At 27.1% G+C, this 19,556-nt stretch overlaps 3 protein-coding genes across 12 annotated transcripts in view; 1 reads left to right on the top strand and 2 right to left on the bottom strand.

Annotated features, from left to right (window-relative positions):
* The first annotated feature begins 58 nt into the window (after window positions 1-58).
* Window positions 59-5,141, top strand: LOC100869817 (CD63 antigen). Its single transcript, XM_086905681.1, has 7 exons — window positions 59-253; window positions 343-466; window positions 535-652; window positions 3,192-3,380; window positions 3,687-3,857; window positions 4,168-4,407; window positions 4,582-5,141. The coding sequence occupies exons 3-7, from the start codon at window positions 578-580 to the stop codon at window positions 4,765-4,767; spliced, it is 861 nt and encodes a 286-aa protein (XP_086761807.1). The 5' UTR covers window positions 59-253; window positions 343-466; window positions 535-577; the 3' UTR covers window positions 4,768-5,141.
* On the bottom strand, window positions 5,089-7,216 carry LOC100866624 (alpha-ketoglutarate-dependent dioxygenase alkB homolog 4). The gene is made up of 5 exons (XM_086905680.1): window positions 6,755-7,216; window positions 6,441-6,566; window positions 6,024-6,116; window positions 5,441-5,868; window positions 5,089-5,299 (listed from the first exon to the last, which is right to left on the bottom strand). Exons 1-5 carry the CDS (start codon window positions 6,854-6,856, stop codon window positions 5,152-5,154), a joined length of 897 nt encoding a protein of 298 aa, XP_086761806.1. The 5' UTR covers window positions 6,857-7,216; the 3' UTR covers window positions 5,089-5,151.
* Window positions 7,217-7,747: 531 nt separating this feature from the next.
* Window positions 7,748-19,556, bottom strand: part of milt (trafficking kinesin-binding protein milt) — a 30,739-nt gene continuing 18,930 nt past the window's right edge. For 9 of the 10 annotated variants that reach the window (XM_086905675.1, XM_086905672.1, XM_086905674.1 and 6 more), the window contains 9 exons: window positions 13,817-13,893; window positions 13,319-13,694; window positions 12,945-13,180; window positions 12,608-12,798; window positions 12,284-12,526; window positions 11,788-12,125; window positions 11,298-11,645; window positions 10,963-11,165; window positions 7,748-10,614 (listed from right to left, as the gene is read on the bottom strand). In XM_086905675.1, coding sequence (XP_086761801.1) covers window positions 10,126-10,614; window positions 10,963-11,165; window positions 11,298-11,645; window positions 11,788-12,125; window positions 12,284-12,526; window positions 12,608-12,798; window positions 12,945-13,180; window positions 13,319-13,694; window positions 13,817-13,867 — 2,475 coding nt within the window. In that variant the 5' untranslated portion in view covers window positions 13,868-13,893 and the 3' untranslated portion in view covers window positions 7,748-10,125. Of the gene's footprint in view, window positions 10,615-10,962; window positions 11,166-11,297; window positions 11,646-11,787; window positions 12,126-12,283; window positions 12,527-12,607; window positions 12,799-12,944; window positions 13,181-13,318; window positions 13,695-13,816; window positions 13,894-17,521; window positions 17,848-19,556 lie in introns of those variants that run through there. The other variant, XM_086905678.1, reaches the window with a different exon arrangement.

Here is a 19,556-nt window from a genome sequence, read left to right as displayed (position 1 = left end):
AGAATCTTTAAATGCGATGAAATATATTTAAGTTATCTAATAATCTATATCTGATTATCTTATCTGGAGTGTAACAATTATCAATATAACAATGTATATTGTATTATATTTATATTATCAAGTTTTTCGATTTATACAAACGTTTTACACAAATTTGAAATATTTATTTGAAAAATATTAAAAATTCTAATTTAATAACGAAGATAATGATTACTCGTTATAATTCGTATCATATCATGGCATATTTGAAATCGTAATAGAATTAATTTTCACTCGAACAATTTAATAATAATTTTTCTCGATCATTATCTAGCTATTATAATAGGAGTTTTTTGCATACAGAAGAAGAGACAAGAACAGATAAATACGAGTAAGAGAAATAGAAGGAAGAGGGAAGAAAAAAAAAGAAAAAAAAACAAAGATACTTGTAAAAACACGTAAGCAAACAGCGCTACGTGTGTCGTTGGTACGTATACCGCTTTATCAGTAGATAATACGATACATCGAATCGAGTTTAGATGTTTCCACGTTCAGTTCCGTAGTGCACCTGCGTGAAAGAGGATTCTCAGACACCAAAATGGCTGCCACACACCTCGACGTTGGTCTACGTTGCATCAAGTACCTGCTTTGCGCGGTTAACTCCCTCTTTGTGGTCTGTAACCACATTCTTTCATCTACTTTTCATCTGTCCTTCGAACATCATTATGTCGCGTTTTATACGTACGAGGCCGATTTTTCTATTACTTATATTAAATAAACACGTATTTCTCCAATTATGCGAATTATGCGTATATCGTGTTTAATATTTATCATATCGTATTTCATTCAACAGACGATTCGATCATTCACTTTTTAAATATTTTCCTAATATATTATCGATAATTAATTTCATTCACATTATATCTTCAATTTTCTATCGAACGTATATGTAATATCAATAATTTATGCTTTGATCAATAATGCGTTAATTATTTCATATCAACTTTTCTATCTAGATAGATATGTATATATATGTATATGGATATGTAACACGATACATGCATAATACGATAGAGATTTCAAAGTACGGCAGACTTTAACGGATCTATGAGACAGTTTTAAATGTTGTATTTATCGAATTTATTGGAATGTATGAAATCCATGAAAAACGAACGAAACGTCAAAATAAACCGAATTATTTACGAATAATCGATTAGTAAACAAACTAGCCAAAGACGATAAGTGATACTCATACATAAAAGCAAATTCATAGAAGCAATATCGTCGAAAATTTAAAAAGTTGAATAATAGTAAAACGCGGATAATAAGAGATTGTATTAAACAGAGGAGCAATAAGTACGAGCAATATTAATCGAATCGAGCGAGGGAAAAACGGGGACGATGGTAAATGGTGTCGAGGTTGGCTAGGATTGTAACAACGTGTGGTGTCCAAGTAGAGGAGGCAACAAGAATAACCGTATACACTCGGCCCTGAGATTCAACAAGTTAGGCCAACCCTCGGAGCGTGGATCAAAGTTCTACCCTATCGTTCGAACGAACACAAGGATCGATATCGACTGAGCGAAGTTGACCCCGATGAATTATTACTCTAATGCACAAGTTTTACAACGTCGCGAACTATCCATGTCATCCCCCTTCTTTCTTTTTTCTCCCCCCCATTTTCATCATTACGTTCCGACCGATCAATAAGTTGAAAAAAAAAAATGAAATATTATACATATCTGTATAAACATAATTCGAATTAGAATTTTCATTTTACTCTTTTATCGATAAAAAGAAAGTCGAGACAAAATAATTGATTTACAAGGAATTGGGACATTCTAATTCGTGAAGTAAAAATAAAAATTCTTGTTTTCTTTTTTTTTTTTTTTTTTTTGCAATCAATATCAAAATTTATTTGAAAACATTTATTTTGCAAACGTGAATAGCTTGTCTTATCATTTCAGATAGACAATCTCGTTGATAATGATAAGAGAGTTCCTATGTTTTATTATTATCTAAAATAGATTTTTATATTCAGAGAAAAGAATATATTTTTTTGATAATCGGGTTCGATAATCGTATTCAAAAGAAATTGAAAAATCGAATTACGTTAGAAATTAATTATTCTTTAAATATAACTTTAGTATTAGTTGAGTATTGTAGATGTAATTTTTATTTTATAACTTTAAGAAGCTTATATATAAAAGGTTATTAAACTTAAATTCGACTCGGTTTGAAATAATATCAACTATAAATCGATATGATAGTTTAAACCTTTTTACTCCATAAAATTTTATAAAATCTAACATATTAATTCCATTTTTTAATATCTTTTAAAATTTTCCGCCTATTTTCAATATAATAATAAAATTGAAATTGAATTTAAGTAAACAAAATAAAAATTTGCTTTTTATAAATTTTATTATACAAATTATTAATAAATGTTAATATAAACGAAATAAACGTTATTCTAATATTTTTCAATATTAATTCTTCTATAATTCTTCGTTATCTCATATAGCCTTTGTTTTATGCGATTAACATTTACAAAATGATCGAAATCATCATTGAAAAGAAAAAGAATTTATGAAATTTCTATATCATCAACTAAGAAGAAAGATACTTTTTATTTTACGTTAATCTTTTACATTAATAGAAAAAAAAAAGTATATTACTTAAAATACAAATCTGACTATAATAAACTTGTAAAATTGATGCAAATATAAATGTACAGTGAATAAGTTACATCATATCTCCAATAAAAGCTCATTCCCTTGACAAGCTCATTCTCTATCGTTTAATATGGATATATTCGTCCCAAGATCCAAAAGTTTGAAAGCATAAAAAGTAATATTAGTGTTAAAAAATACTATAATATCAATAATATAAATTACTATATTAATTTTTTTATTAACTAAAAAAATAAGGAAATTTATTAATTTTATTATTAATTATTGATTAATTTCTGAAAAAAATATATATATACATATATATATATATATATATAATATTAATACAGTTTTATAAATTTATGTATAATTTAATATTTTACTTATATAGTTTGTAAATATAAATTCTTTATCTATAAATTCATTTCTTTAAAACATGAATATTTTAAAAAAAAATAATTAAAATTTTCCATTCTAACATTTTTTATGTATAATTTCTCATAAAATTATAATCTATTATTTATTATCTATTATTTACAGTTAACGGGAGTAATGATAATATCTGTAGGAACAACAATTTATGCTGTTTATGAAGATTTCTCTCATTTTCTGGATCCCAGCTATTTTTCTCCAGCAACTCTCTTAATTGTTGTTGGAATATTCGTATTTATAATAGCTTTTCTAGGATGTTGTGGAGCTCTTAGAGAAAGTACTTGCATGGTTCTTGTGGTAAATATTTAATTATCTTTTTTGTATTTATATACATATACATAAATTAGTATCAAGTAAATATTAATATAGTATATTTCTTCTTTATATAATTTATATTAATTATTATATATTATAATATAATTTATATTAATTTTAATGTTAATATATATATATTAATATATAATTAATATATAATTTATATTAATTTTAATGTTAATATATATATATATATATATATATATATATATAGATATATATATATATATATATATATACACATATATATGTAGCTTGGCAAATAATCAAAATTTATTATATTTCTAGTTTGCAGTATCACTTTCGTTAGTTCTCGTATTAGAATTGGCAGCTGCAATTGCAGCTTATGCTCTTCAAGATGGAATAAGGAATCTTCTTGCCGAGAAAATTAATGTTACTATGCATCAATATGGGAAGAATGAAGAAGCTACGGAAGCTATCGATTTTCTACAATCGAAAGTAATTTATTAAATTTTATGGATTATAATACATACACATTTACATACACATAGATTTACATTTACATATATATTACAAATAAATATTACTTGCATTTTATTCAAATAGAAACTAAATTTATTGTTTTACGATGTTAATACAATGTTAAGCTACGAATTTTTAAAAAAGACATTTTTAAATATAGAAAAGATTTCTTTAATCATTCCAACATTTAGCAGAATTATTTAATATTTTTAAATGATATGTTTAAATATATATTATATATAACACTTATTATATATGCTATCTCATAAAATATATTATTTAACAGCTTTATTGTTGCGGATACAATGGATATAAAGATTGGGAAGAAATTATGAAAGAACAAAAATTTCCTGTATCTTGTCAATCAGATTTTCCATCAGAAAACAATACATGCATTTACGACGATAAAGGCATTTCATGTGTTTCCGAATTTTATACAACTGGATGTATAAAAAATCTTTCAATCATTATTCATAGGAGTGCACTTTATATCGGTACTGGAGCTGTAGCTATTGCACTTATTCAGGTTCGTATTTATCATATTTTTTTCTATTATTTTTTCAATTATATTTTTTCAATTATAGAAATATTGATAATTAATATTTGGTAAAGGAAAAAAGTATTATATAAAATTTAATATTATCTTTAAAAGAAAAATATATTAATATATATTTTAATAAATTTAACTATTTATTTTCAGTTAACGGGAATAATATTTGCCTGTATGTTAGGCAAAGCAATAAGAAGACAAAAAACAGAAAGGGAGAGACGTAAATGGGAATTAAGGGAAAGTTTAGTCAATGGTTACCAACCATTAGGAAAATCAGATCCTTTCACTACGTTTCCCGTTGTTTATATGTCTTCTGATTCTTTGAAGAATTTGTAGGATTTTTTAATTTTATTAATTCTTAACGAAATAATCTTATTTAAAGTAATACTTTATAATTTCTTAAAAATCTTTAAAAATCGATATTTTTATTTTGTACAAAAATTGTTTTCCTTCCCTTTACGTTTTTTTTTTTTTTTTTTTTTTAATTAAAATTAATTTCTATATATTATTTCAAATTTAATATTTTCTTAAATATTATAGAAATTTGTATTGTTTATATAAAAATATAAATGTAGGTAATATATAATATATATTACATATGTATATATAAAATTAATATATTTCTATAATACGTAATATATAATGTGTATTTAAATATTTTGTACAAATTAAATATATGTTTTATTGGAATAAATTTTTTTTAGATTTAATTACATTTTATTAAAAAACTGAAGCTCTCTTTAAGAGTTCTTTAACAACTTCATTATTTGTTGAATTAAATAAATATGGAGGAGTTAATTCGCGATAAGCTAAACAAATTCGCCTAGAGTTTATATCTTCTCTTAAAACACAATGTTCCCATTTGTACCTACAAAATAAAAGAATAAATTAATCGATTTTATAATCAAAATAATTATTTCATATAATGATATAAATAAACATCTCAAATTACAAACTATTACAATATAAATACATATATTTGAATATCATTTTAAAGAAATTTATTTACCTTGCAATACCATAAAGAACCATAAGAGATCCTTCTGGCATTGGGAGTCTTACAATGATATCTTCATTTTCATTTTTATTTTTTATATCAAATTTTAAGCCTTCAATTGTTGAGGAATATTCTATAATACTTTTTAAATTGTACTTTGTATCGGGACCATGATAAGAACTCATTGTTAAAACTGAATCACCCATGACATTAACAGTAACTATTCTTTCACCCCAAATCCAACAATCATCAATATGTGGATCTATTGAAGCTCCTCGTATTGGGTCATATTCTAAAGTACATTGTTCTACTGTTTGGAAATTATTAAGTATAGGAATTTCAGAAAATTTTTGTTGCACAAATTGAGTAGATTTTGGAAAACCATCGAAAGAACCCAACTGAAGTTTTCTCTTTTTGAAATTGCATTTTGGACCAAAATTCTAAACATTTTAAAATATTTTTATAATTAATTATTCTCAGTTTTTTCATTAAAATTTTATTTATGCTTCAAAATATAAAAGTGTAATAATTTTTGTAACAATAAATATATTTAAATTATTTTTATATAATATATATAATATATAATATATAATACCTGTTTCCTTCTTCCACTTTGAGAAGCTTCCCAAGGTATTTCTTCAAGTATATTGATCAATGAGTTAATTTCCCAAGAAGTTAGAAAGTCTAGCTTCATAAAAAAATAAATATAAAAAAATATTTTATTATTAAAATTACTTCTTAAGCATTATTTAAAATAAATAATAAATTTATTCTATAATAAATTGAAATTATTATTGATGGTATTTGTAAAGAAAAAAATATTTTTTATTAAATTTTTTTTATGACAAGATTCTTTTCTTTTCTCTAATTAAGATCATTTTTATTTTATATACTATATATTTGATATACTGATAATTATAAATTAGCTTCAAAAGTAAAATTATTTATACAATAATATAAGTGAAATTAAATAATTAAAAAGAACAGAAAAGAGGTGTAATGAATAATATACCTTTATATAAACACCAGGAAATTCTATAGCAGTTCCTTGATGATTTGGATGATTCTTGTAAAGATCAAGATTCCAACCAGGCCATGCTTTTTCACAATATGGACAATATACATAACTAGAACATTTCTGAAATATTATAATTTACAATAATCAGTAAACCATAAAAGAAAAATTTAAAATATTACAATATACCAAATAGCAATAAACTGTTTGTTTAAATAAAATTTATTACATCTCTATATAAAAAAACATAAAATTTGTATTAAATAAAAAACTAAAATATTAAAATTTACTCTATATTTAGATAATCTAACCTCAAAACAAGCTTTTAGATTGGGTTTTACAATCTTATATTCCGTTTCACATAAAAGACAAGATCTTATTCCCTTACAACCACAAGGTCGTATTGTTTCCATTTTTTATTTTAATAAATTTATATTAACGAAATTAAAGCATTTTAATTTCGACAGAAAAATAATAAAAACATTCAATTAATATCCGATATCTTGTCCGTCAATCATAAGTCAAAAGTATAAAAAGAGACAATAATAAGAAAAAGGTAAAATAAAAATTGAAAAATCAGCGCCATCTCTTGAATGCCTCGAGCAAAACAAATATAGACAAGAAGAATAGTAAAAAAAGGACAGAGAATAGAGATAGAATAAAAATATTGAAATTAGCGCCATCTTCAGAATGCCGTAAATTAAACATAAAAACAAAAGATAAAAAATAATTTTAAAAAAAAGGATTATAGAGATAAGGCAATAATTGATCACCAACGCCATCTTTTGAACAATCAAAGACATCTCTTCAAAAAATTATTTTTCGAAAATTACTCAATATAGCATTAACAATCAACTCTTATTCTATTTCTATCTTTTTTCCATTATTTTCTGTCCTTTTTTTTTTTATTTCTATCCTTCCCTCTTCCTTGCTTTACTATTTGCTTTCCTTGTTTATATTTGTATTTTATTTGCTCTAGAGATGGCGCTAATTCTCTAATTTTTATCTTATCTTTGTTCTTCCGTCTTTATTTTTCTTCATATGCATGTAATATATACATAGAATATATTATATTGACCTGTATCTTACTATATATATGAAAATGAAAGATAAAAACATCACTAAGATAAAACTAAGATAAATAAAAAAGTCATACCAGTAATAGACAAAAACACACGATTTAAAGAGTATAGAAATTTAATAATAATTATGCACTATATATTTAAGAAATTCATGTAAAAATGATTTTTTAACAATAATATTAACATAAATAAAAAATTTAAACAAACTACAAAACATCTTGATTTTTTTTTTCAATTTAATTTATTAATCAGTATTTCTCTATGTACAAGACTGCATTTGCTAAATATTCCTTTCTATGATACAAGATAAAGGTCCATTTACTAATAAAATCGAATCTCACCATCAAACTCACTCAATACATTGCAATCAATTTTTTTTAACCGCAATAGATTAAAAAAAAGAGACGAAACAAAAGGAAAATTCAAATTACTATTTACAAAGATAATTGATCGATTAATTATTGGTCAATTTATCTTTAACAAACAAAATGTTCAATTACATACATAAGTAATTATTCAAGTTCAATTTTAAAAGAGTAAATTACTTTTTTTTTTATCGCTTTTAATCAATACAGAGAGAAACTGTAAATCAGTCATTAATCGTCGATTCATTATTAATTATTTACAATTTATTATTAGTATATAAATAATATAGATAAAAAAGTAGAATATTTTATTTTGATCAATAATTAATCGACAATTACGGAATGACTAATTATTTAATTATCGATACTAAATGTTAAGTCTTTTATAAAAGACGAACAATAGTAAACACAATTAATTAATTAATCTAAAACATAATAAATTTCTAATGTAATCAAAAGAAATTGATATAACTTAAAGCACCCTAAAAATTCTGTTTTTAAAAATTGTGCTCCGACTTATAAAATTCGCTGCGATTTTCTTTTTTTTTTTCTTTTTTTATATTCAGAATAATCATATTTCCTCATCGCAATCTATATCATTAGAATATCAATAAAGAAATTAATTTATTTTTATCATGATTTTCTATATGTGAAGTCATTTATATGCTTTTACGTGCATTATTGATGTTGCTTTTTTTTTGTTAACTTTCTCACTTTTTGGACATTTTAGCGTAAAATATAAATGAATATATATTAATAAAGTAAAAGACACAAATTTGATACAAATCAATTTTTTTTTTTAAATATTAAGCATCAAAATAATGATTTTTCTTAAATATTTTAATTAATACGAAATTAGGTTAAAAAAAAAAAAAATAAAAAAAAGAGAATAATCTTACATACAAAATTTTCTTTGTTACTTGAAGCATAGACAAAATGATAAAAATCATATTACATAAACGATGTATCATTTCGTATCACATGATTGCAAATTCTAAGTCATTTTATATATTAATTACTACACCATATATTTTCTATACAATAAAAATTAATTCACGTAATAGATCTTTCTATAATTCACATTTGGTTTTTAAATGGTATTTATGTATAAATTAATGATTTTAAATTACTTTTCCGCGCGCGCGCGCACAAGCCTATAAATTGATCTTCACCAATAAACATTCAAAATAATTATTTATAAGATTTCGTTTTGTTTTCCGACTATGTAACGCTATACAATATTTTTTTGCATAAGAATTATTACATAAAATTATTTAAAAAATAATCCAATCAACGTGAAACGATTATTTCATAAAAGTAAAATACATAAGTTGTAAATTTCTTTGTAAATTTTTAGACGTCGGAGCGTTGAGAAAATGTACATTTAAAAACATAATAATGTACATGTACATAAATGTACATTTAATAATATATTTGTACAATTGAAGATACTTTATAATACTGAAATTTTAAAAGATAAACTAGTTTTATATAATATTTTTACGTGAAGATTTAGGAAATTTTTAATTATAGATTTATATTTGAAACAATATAATATTTTGAATATTTTTCTGCATCCATGCAGAAAAAAAATCTAGTATTAAAAATAAAACTTGGAAAAAGAAAAGAAAAGAAAAAAAAAGAAATAAAAAAAAGATATTAGCTATTGTAGGAATGTTAAATTAACATTTTAAAATAATATGCCATTTTATGCCATTCGCATATTGATATTTTACAAAACTGTAAATAAGTAAATATTGTTAATTAATATTTCCATGTAATATTATAATTTTTAAAAAAGAATAAAAAATTAATCGATCATAATCAGACTTTCAAGTTTGATACAAAATATTGCATCTCTATAATACAAACGTATATAATATTTTCTTTTTTATAAAATACTACTATAAAATAAAAGCATATTCAATTTATTTACAATTTTATGTACGATTAACATTACGATAAATACATACGGTATTTTATTTTGTTTTCTTTTTTTTTTAAATTAAAATTAAAATGTTCTATTTACCTTGGTTATATCCGAAAATATTTACGTATAAAATATAAAGATTTATATAAATTTCTTTTTTTTTTTTTTATAAAACAAATTTAATGCAGATGAAACGAAGTAAATTGTCCATTTTATCACCGCTCCGACAATTTTTTTATGTTCTGTTAAGAATTCATCTGATTTTTTCTTAATGTCATTTACTTAATGCACAACAAACAATGATTTCAAAGTAAACCACCCTTTCGTCCAAAAAGAATTGCGCTAATAGTTCCCAAAGCGGATTGCGCAGGAGATTCTTTTGTAACGGTAACAGGAATCGCAGGTGTAACCTGTCCAAGATCGGGCCTCATAGCTCTAGCACCAGTTCTTCTTTGCCTATTTGATTCCCTGCTTGACGTAGATTCATCTTGTTTCTTGTCAATTATCTTTCGTTTTGTTGACAAGGAATTACTAGCCGTGGAAGAAGGAGAAAGTTTTTCTTGACTTCCACTTGAAGACATGGAGCTTTTTAAGAAAGTTAATTGAGCCATAGGACTTTCGGTAGTACGTCTGGTATATAAAGAACCTTGTAACACTAATGGAGAAATAGAAGAACCAATCGTCGTAGATGACATTATGGTGTCGATACCGATTCTTTCAAGTTTTTCAACTAAACGAATACTAGTAAGAGCCTTTTTGTCTGATCTAGACAATACGGTTCGTTTCCTCTTTGTCTGTTAACAAAATATAATATTAATGATATTAAAATAAAATAAATTAAACTTATAAATTAACATAATTTGTATTAAATATTATATAATTAATATTTTTAAACAATAATTTTTTAGGAATAAGATTATAAATTTTAAAAGAATGAACATACGAAAAACATTCCCATACATATAAATAAAATAATAATATTTAAAAAAAAATATTCATTATAATGCAAATAATCAATTTTTTCGTTATTTTATAATACAATTATATTTAATATAACTATAATCAAATTAAAATATAATTAAAATATAACCAAAATGAAATAAAATATAAATTTTTTTTCATTTATAAATATTTCAATATACCTCAGTCTCGCCACCAAATGTTCTCTTCAATAATTCAGCTCCACTAGACAATAATCCTAAAGAAAGTCCACTTTCTGGAGTTGGTGAATCAGATCGACTTTCTGGAGGACTAGCATCGGGACTATTACAAGGCGTTGCAGTAGGTGTAAAATTCCTTTCTCCGCTCGGAGTTAATGCAGAAGAAGGTGTAACAGCTTTTATACCTATTTTTTTAATAAATTTTAATTAATTTATTTTTATTATTAATTAGATATTATTATGACAAAGAATATAGTATTTTTATAAATTAAATACGGGAGAGAGAGAGTGGATTTTCAATTTTAAACAATAAATACCTCTTTCATTCAACATCTTTGCAAGTCCAAGAGTTGTTGAAAATGTTGAAGTCGAATTTCTTCTACTTAACGTTCTTGGGGTGCTCATACCAGAATTCAAAGCACTACTAGGCGCAGTTGCAACTCTACTACCCACAATACTTGGGGTGACACTTGTATGATCATCAGGGTGAAGAACTGTACTATTGGTAAATGTATAAACGGAACCTGTGTCTTGAAAGAGTTTTCCAGGATTAGTATATTCTTCATCTTCTTCGAGGTCGCTTAAAGTAAAAGTAACTAGGCCTAAATCTTCCAGGCCACGACCTCCTCGTGTTTTTACTCCTGGTCGTTCTTCTAGAAGACCACCTTAAAATAAAATTATAATTTGATTTTTAAGTTCAGACTTTTTTTTTTTTATTTACCTTCAAAAATATTTGTATTTGAGAAAATGTAATATATACATGTATAAATTAAAGAACTAAATTGATAAAAAATAAAAGATCATTACCTAACGTAGGTGTGGCTAACTGACTCCAATGATGTAAAGTTTGTGAACCTTCAATAGGTTTCACTATCTGTAATTTCTCAGGTATTCTCCAAGCATTTCCACCGTAACCACTTATATTCCCGCTACTTCCCGTAGACATAATACTATCTGGAGTTCTACAACCAAGAGGTACGAAGGTGGAAGGTGAATGAGCTCCTGCATCATAATCATAAGTATATCCTGTACCAGTGCTAAGACAAGCGCGCCTCGTAAGAACTTCTGCAGGCGTTAATCTACGAAGAGCTGCCTCCAAATCTGCTGCACCAGGAGCACCTGGTACTCCCGTTTGTTGGGGTCCTCTGTATAAAAATGTATAAAAATATTTATCCACTTATACATTTCATAAATTAAATGTTAAAATATAAATATATTTAAATAACGTGATTATTAATGAAATATATATTTACTTTTATTAAAAAAAAAAAAAAAAAAAAAAAGTGTTAATAAACAAACTCACGGATAATCTTCAGAGTCCGTAAGCAGCGAACCTTCTGAATCGCTATGTCCAGTGGAATTTAAGCTAGGAAATGTTGATGCCACGGGTCTGATCTGTCCACAACTCATTCGTGGCCCGGCAGAACTGTTGGACAAACTCGATACCGTCATTGAACCTATTCGTGGAAATTGATTTGCATCAACCGGATAAGATGTACTTCTTGACGCGCTTCTCACCGTTTCAAAGACTTTCTTATAAGTTGGTCTGTATTTAAAATTAAAAACAATGAATTAAAAAAATTTCAGTTCGTATCGGTATTGTATAGTAAAAAGAAAAAAGACATACATCCTGTCCGCGCTGATACCAGAATCCAAACTGAGTTCAGAATAAAGGGACGATTCCAATTCAGAAGCAATGGAATCAGGTTGTGGAACAGCGCCCATCGAAGGGAACAAAGATCCTCCTCTAACAGTTGGCATTCCCCTTTTTCTTTGTTTTCGCAATTGATCCTGCGTTTCCGCCAATAAATTCACTACCTTATAATAGAAGTAAAAAATTATTTACTTATCATTGCTCATCATTGTTACATCAGATTTGTTCTAATTAAAATTACTCTTAACATTACTCTTACATCTTTATAAAAAGAATCGAAGAACAACGGACAACAAGTAAATGTACATACTTCGGCGTATCGATCCTTGAATTCAGCCAATTCGTTGGCAAGATTATTCTGATTATCTTTGGTGATGAGCAAAGTAGCTCCCACCTCGTCATGTTCGGCCATCAATTGTGCCAGTCTCAATTCTGTTTCGGCCAATTTTGCTGTTAAACTGACGATTTGCTCGTGTTGCAGTCGATTTTCCTCTTTCTGCCTATCAAGCTCATCCGTAATCCCATCCATCTCCATGTTTGCACTCGCTATATAATACATATAAATTATTCATTCAACAATTAATATATACGTTGTATCTTCAAAATTAAGACATTAAGAATTTCTGTAAACATTTCGTAGGATAAAAATAAAAAAGAAGGCAAGTTGATTCATTCAAAACTAACCGAGTTGGGCGGCAATATCCTTGACAAGTTTTGCTTCCTGTTCCTCTGAATTATCAGCATCGTGCATTAATTTTGCAAACTCCGTTCTTAACTGTTTATTCTCATCCTCGAGAGAGCTGATCTTTTTCTGCATCATGTCAAGATTGATACCACGAAATCCGGTGGGCGTACCGGCTTCGGAACTCGATTCTTCGGCATCATTTGTCAATATTTGAATCAGTTCCGTCTTCTTCGCGAGCTCGTGCGTAAGTTGCGTAATTTTTTCATTAGCTTCTTTCAACTCGGTCTCCAAACTCGTCACAGTCGTTTCAAGTTTTTGATTGTGCGATAGAAGTTCTTTACCGATACGCGCGGTTAACTCCAAGTCCTTCTCTTTCTGCAAATTAAAAACGAACGAATATCAGTCCGTCACGCCTCAATTCTGTAATGATAATTCCGTATATAATGCATACACATATATATATACACGCACGTTACGTTACCGGTGGTCATATTTACCTCTTCTAGAAGCCTTGTGACTGCTTCTATGTCATTATAGGTCTTGGTCATTTGGCTCACGCGGTTGCTACATAAAACTGTAACGAGAAGTAATTGTTCGTGCGATAATTAATTATACGGAAGAAGGAACATTTGGAATAGAGAGAGTATGAAAGAATATAATACGTAATAATGTCAGCATTCTAAAATAAAGAAGCAATAAGTGAAATAATCGTACAAGCGATGCAAAGGACAATAATAATAATAATAATAAAAATATCTACAAAAAAGTTAGGTGTATTTGTAATGGTCGATAATATCGCAATTTTGTATACGCACAAAGTGTAGATAAATCAATAAAAATTTGCTAAAACGTTTTATAATATGGAAATTGAACTTGAATCTTCGGGGAAGGTGCGAATAAATATTAACACAACAAGGTTATTTATATTATTGTATGTAATTGTTACATGTTCCTTACATTTATTGAAAATACCATTTACAATTTTAACGTACGAGAATTCTTTTTATATCAACAAGTTCATATCAAAAAGTTGTTACACATTTTAAACAATTTGTTCGTTTATTTGTAAATTTTAATAATCTTCCTGAAATTAATTAATATTATAAACAATTTCAATGCAACGAAAATTTCACTTAAAAATTGAAGACCAAAAAAAAAATTAAAAATTAAAAGTCTTCTAAAATTTTCTTATCAACGTTATATCCATTCGAGCAAATGGAAATGGAAAAGAATGTAACAGGTGATAAACGGTTTAGTAGATTATTTTATTATTGACTTTATTATATCTAATCTGATCGTTTTTTTAAAAAATAAAAAAATATCCCTTAGTATTTCGAACAATAGAACGAAACAAACAAACGCATTCAATTTTATCTTAATAACTTTTCGAATTTGTAAAAAAAAAATAAATTAATCCCTGATTACAGTGCTTCCATTAAAAAGCGTGCATTTTACATCCGTAATAATCAGCGTGGCTTGTGACTTGAGAATTTGCAAGGCAAGTAATAAAAATTAAGAGATACTTATATTATACAGTAGTTACAATTGATTTAATAATTACAGATGATATTATTATCAAATTTATTTATATTTACGTTTGATCGAATTAATATCTTTTAAATTCCAATTTAAAAATTTTAAAATAATTTTCTAAGGCAAAGAGTTATCGTTAATATCAATAATTCAACGTAGATGATTCATTGGTTGTATTATTAAAAAAAAACTCTATTAGTCAAAACATCGTGTGTGCAGAATTCGCGTGATGTAAATAAGAATAAAATAATTTGTATTGACGAGAAGAATAATTCGACGTTTTAAATGGAACGTTAAATATTTTTCGAGTAAGATTTCGTTTCCAAGAAAAATAAGTTTGAAATTTCATCTAGTATACATAGAGCCTAGGTAATGTATCTCGATTACAGTATTTGTGTACTCAACGACTCGATGATTGCAAACAATTACAAATGCAAAAAGTCCGTATCGTACACATGTCTTACAAATATCGTACATTTATTCGTTCATTCATTGATTATTCGCGTGCGATTCGATGTTTTTGATACCGTAGATATATTTAAGATACGATACTTTGCAACATCGATTGATCGAAAATAAAATTGTACGAGAAACAAACATTTTTATCCAAATAACGCAATCTCTTTATTAATTGCGGTATGACCAGTAATATATAAATAACTTAAAACATGTTTTTAATCTAATCCAAAGATTTTATACTTTCTCATAAATGTAGTAAAATCTAGATGAATCCGTAACATCAAGGATAAGATGAGTGAAATATAAACATATTTTGTAAATACGAGTAACATGAGAATTCTACTTGTACACAGGTTGGATAAAACGAATGGAGGTAAAAGCCATTTACCGGATAGAATTTCCGAGTTGTTTTTCTTGAAAAGGAAACTTGATATAAAGATACGTACTAAGGATTCATTTTTACAGTGTGTAACGCAAAGTTACAAAAATATCCATATCCAGATCCAACGTTAAACGCTTGATGTAATAATTAAAAAAAAAAAAAAATAAAAAACAAAAGAAGAAATATCCTCCATTTCCGTTACTTACCGGTAATTTACATTATAAGAGACGAAGATTCATAATGCATACCAAATAAACGAGGAACGAAGTAAATTATTATTCCGTAGCGTTTAATTTGAAGAAAAATTCAAACAAGAATTAAAACATTTTGCTCATCATTTTCTTAATATTTGTTTAAAACGTAAATTTCAAATTGAAATTCGATCTTTTTATTATGAAATAAATTTATCCGTGAAAATTTTTTTTATCCTTCATGCGAGAATTTTATTATGTTATATTTGCTTAATATATTCTGCACATATGCACACATATATGGAAAAAAAATACGTAAAGCATGAAATTGGTAATAAAAAGTTGTCAAACGAGAACCCTTTATAACCTTTAAGAAAAAAAGGTTATGAATGGAGTTTAAAATTAGAAGGTTGAAAGAAGTTGGGCGTGAACTCTGGGTGAAATGACATTGCTCTTTCACCCTTTCACCGTAGGATATAAGCACACAAGGTCAAGATCAAACGGTAAAGAAACAAATAGAAAATGTGAAATGTGGGCACAGCACGCAAGTGAGTCACGATCGTTCCTGTGAAAAGCGACCTAAGCGACGCCTATTTTCGCCATTTCACGATGCTGCCCTCACTTGTTAGTTTCTCAAACAATTTTTCTCCGATATACTCTTTAAAACAATGCAACCGATTTTATCGCGTAACATGTTTATATCGTGGCACAGAGCAAAGATAAGACAATAAAAGATCATTAAATCTTTTGTCATAAAACTTACTAATACGAATAAATAATATCGTTTATCGATACATTAGATGCAGAAAAATATGAAAGTAAATTTCAACCAAGATCAATTAAAAACGTTATTACGCATTATTACGTATTATATGTATGTCTAATGACAATCATTATAGAAATTTAAGTAAAACATTAAATATTAAGTAACATTATTGTATCTCTAATTTCAAATAATTACGTACGACTTTAATATTCAGATATATATATATATTTTCTTTCTTCAGAGTTATTATTTCGATATTGAAAAATCTTGGAACAAAGTATATGTGCATACGTGTACCAACTTATTGAAAAGAAAAACGAATATATATATATATATACATAGTAATGTGCAGAGTCGGGCGTTAACCCGTTGAAAAAAATAACTAGTTAAAAATTTCGAATAAAGTTATTTTAATAAGTTAATTACTTTATTAAAATGCTGAAATAACGTTTATTCAACAGATGTTATAATCGAATATATATCCTTTTCGTATAATCTCGGCCATTTGACAATTATTATTACGCTTTAAACGATAAAATATCTAAAGTAACTTTATTATACTTTAAGTAACTTTACTCGTAACTTCAACCATTAAATTTTGCCCATCGCTCGTAGCGTGTAATAGTCAAGTGTAAAACGTTTAACTAAATATAATAATATCCAATGATCGAACAACTAATTATTTTCAGTAGCGTTATTGGACAGATAAACAATAGTTTGCTCTAGTTGAAAATTGAAAAAAAAAAAAAAAAACGATTTTGAAAAGGTAAATGACGAAAAAAAAGAAAGAAAAAAAAAAAGAAAAAGAAGAAAGAAGCTCAAGCCATTTGAATTATTATTGGTGTATCCTGACACTGGGAGAATTACTGACAGGAAACGCAGGTGCAAGACGGCTCTGTTGGAGAGGAAGCCAACAGGAAAATCGGCGTGTGTAATCCGGTGCAATCGGCACATCCCCAGCAAGGTGCAGGTATCCTAGACGAGGTGGGGCAATTGCCGTCCAGAAAACTTTCGTTCCCCGGCAAATCCTCGCTCGTGAGTCTGATGTCTTCGTCGTATTCGTAAGGATCATCCTCTTGGAGATCTTGTTGCTCCTGGTCGGAAGATTCTTCCGGTTCCAGGAGCGTATCGTTCGAAACGGTTCTTTCTTCCTCCGCCAGGATCGGCCACGAACCCAGGGAGGATCGGGAGCAATGGCTGATTCGTTAGCTGTATTTATTGATTAATGGGCACATATTCTCCAGGACCTTCTCTTTCTCTTTTCTTTTTTTTTTCTCTCGTTCGTTTCGACTTTTGCCTCCGATTTTCGATTTGTTACAATTGTTGTTTCTCTTTCTCGATTTTAATTCTACCTTTTTATTTTCGCATCGCTATCTTCGCTCTAAGAATCTTCAATTTCAGTATTATTGCATTTCTACAATGGTGTTTCGAAATATGTTCGCCATTCTTTTTTTTTTTTTTATATATGTATTCATCGATCTCTAGTTTCATTCAAAAGTATTGAAATCGCGTGATCTTTCTTGACAAGACTCGACAAAGATAAGAATTAATAATAATAATAATGAGAATATCACGTACGTGACATGTGTGTACGAAACAGATATCATTCTTTGTTCATCATAAATACACAGTTGTGCAATCTTGATTGAAAATCAACAAAACGATGACACCTATGAAAGAATTCTTACTCATATAGATATAGAGTGTAAATATTTTTACTTAATTATACGAGAAGGAAGATGTTGAAATTTATAATTTTAACTCATATGCCAATGGGATTCTATTCGAGAGAATTAAATTTTTAACATTCATTTACATCGCATTCTGAAGTTAAGTTTTGTACGATATTAGATTTAATCTTCGTAATCTTGGGTTTCATTTTTGGCCATACTCGATCGGGAATGATGATAATTGGATAAGATCCGGTATGGGTCGTTTTTTTGACCCAGTCACCAGTGCTTGGAAAATTGGACAAAGGTTTTTCAACCCCAATGCCGTACACATTTTACTAACGATAAATGAACATTTTTCGAAGCATCATTATACAAAAAGAGTATCTATCGCAGCCAAGAATCGTTTCATCGCGTACTCGTACTTTGTAATAAAGGATCGAATTGCGAAATATCATTTGTAAAATTCTTCGAAGATTAACAATTCTTAATGATGAATTCGTAAAACTTTAAAAAACTCGCTTATTTCGTTGAACTATTACAATTTTTTTTTTACCACAACCATCGTATCCGTCACGTTAATCTCGAGAATTAGCTATTATTAATTTTGACGTTTTATCGTTTACGAAGGCCCTGGAATTATAAAATATACTTGGAACGAAACGATTCAAATCGTGGCGAGTGAATAAACAAAATTTATTATTCGAAAATGAAAATTAAAAAAATATATACGTGTATGTGTTTAGTAATAGAAACAATTCTTGTCGATCCGTGATGGTGAGAATCAAAATCAAAACCACAAAAAATTCTGACGTAACATCTTAGACAGAGACGTCGCAGGTGATTATTGATTTTTCCACGAGCTCAAGCTTGCATAAGAGTAGAGCAGTTGAAGTGATAAACCGAGACTATGTTACTCTCATCTTTTATTTATAGAAACAGAGATGCAACTACGCGACACAGCATTTACATATGTGACTAATTTTACATTTTATCGATAATATGTTGTCGTTCCACCAATATAATTGAAGATATCTTTTTACGTATTTTATTTTAATGAATTCGGTATTATTCGCATAATTTAATGTAAAAAAAAAAATTTGCATTCGTTAGATATTACACGATATAAGGATTGAAGAATTTTATATAGAAAAAATAAAATAACCGCGATATTCTTGTAAATAACGAAATTATTGTTAAGTAATCACATAATGCATAACATGCATCAATTTAAAA

This window comes from Apis florea, unplaced genomic scaffold (assembly GCF_048593485.1).
Source record: "Apis florea isolate Af1SG1 unplaced genomic scaffold, ASM4859348v1 contig_2492_pilon, whole genome shotgun sequence".
Classification (NCBI taxonomy): Eukaryota; Metazoa; Arthropoda; class Insecta; order Hymenoptera; family Apidae; genus Apis; species Apis florea.
This window is presented reverse-complemented; position numbering and strand designations above follow the sequence as displayed.

Coding starts and splice junctions, on each gene's coding strand:
- LOC100869817 (XM_086905681.1), top strand. CDS start 578: ATGGCTGCCACACACCTCGACGTTGGTCTACGTTGCATCAAGTACCTG. Junction 653..3,191: donor CGGTTAACTCCCTCTTTGTG/GTCTGTAACCAC, acceptor TATTATTTACAG/TTAACGGGAGTAATGATAAT. Junction 4,408..4,581: donor TAGCTATTGCACTTATTCAG/GTTCGTATTTAT, acceptor ATTTATTTTCAG/TTAACGGGAATAATATTTGC.
- LOC100866624 (XM_086905680.1), bottom strand. CDS start 6,856: ATGGAAACAATACGACCTTGTGGTTGTAAGGGAATAAGATCTTGTCTT. Junction 6,117..6,440: donor TTCCTGGTGTTTATATAAAG/GTATATTATTCA, acceptor TTTTTTATGAAG/CTAGACTTTCTAACTTCTTG. Junction 5,869..6,023: donor AAAGTGGAAGAAGGAAACAG/GTATTATATATT, acceptor TAAAATGTTTAG/AATTTTGGTCCAAAATGCAA.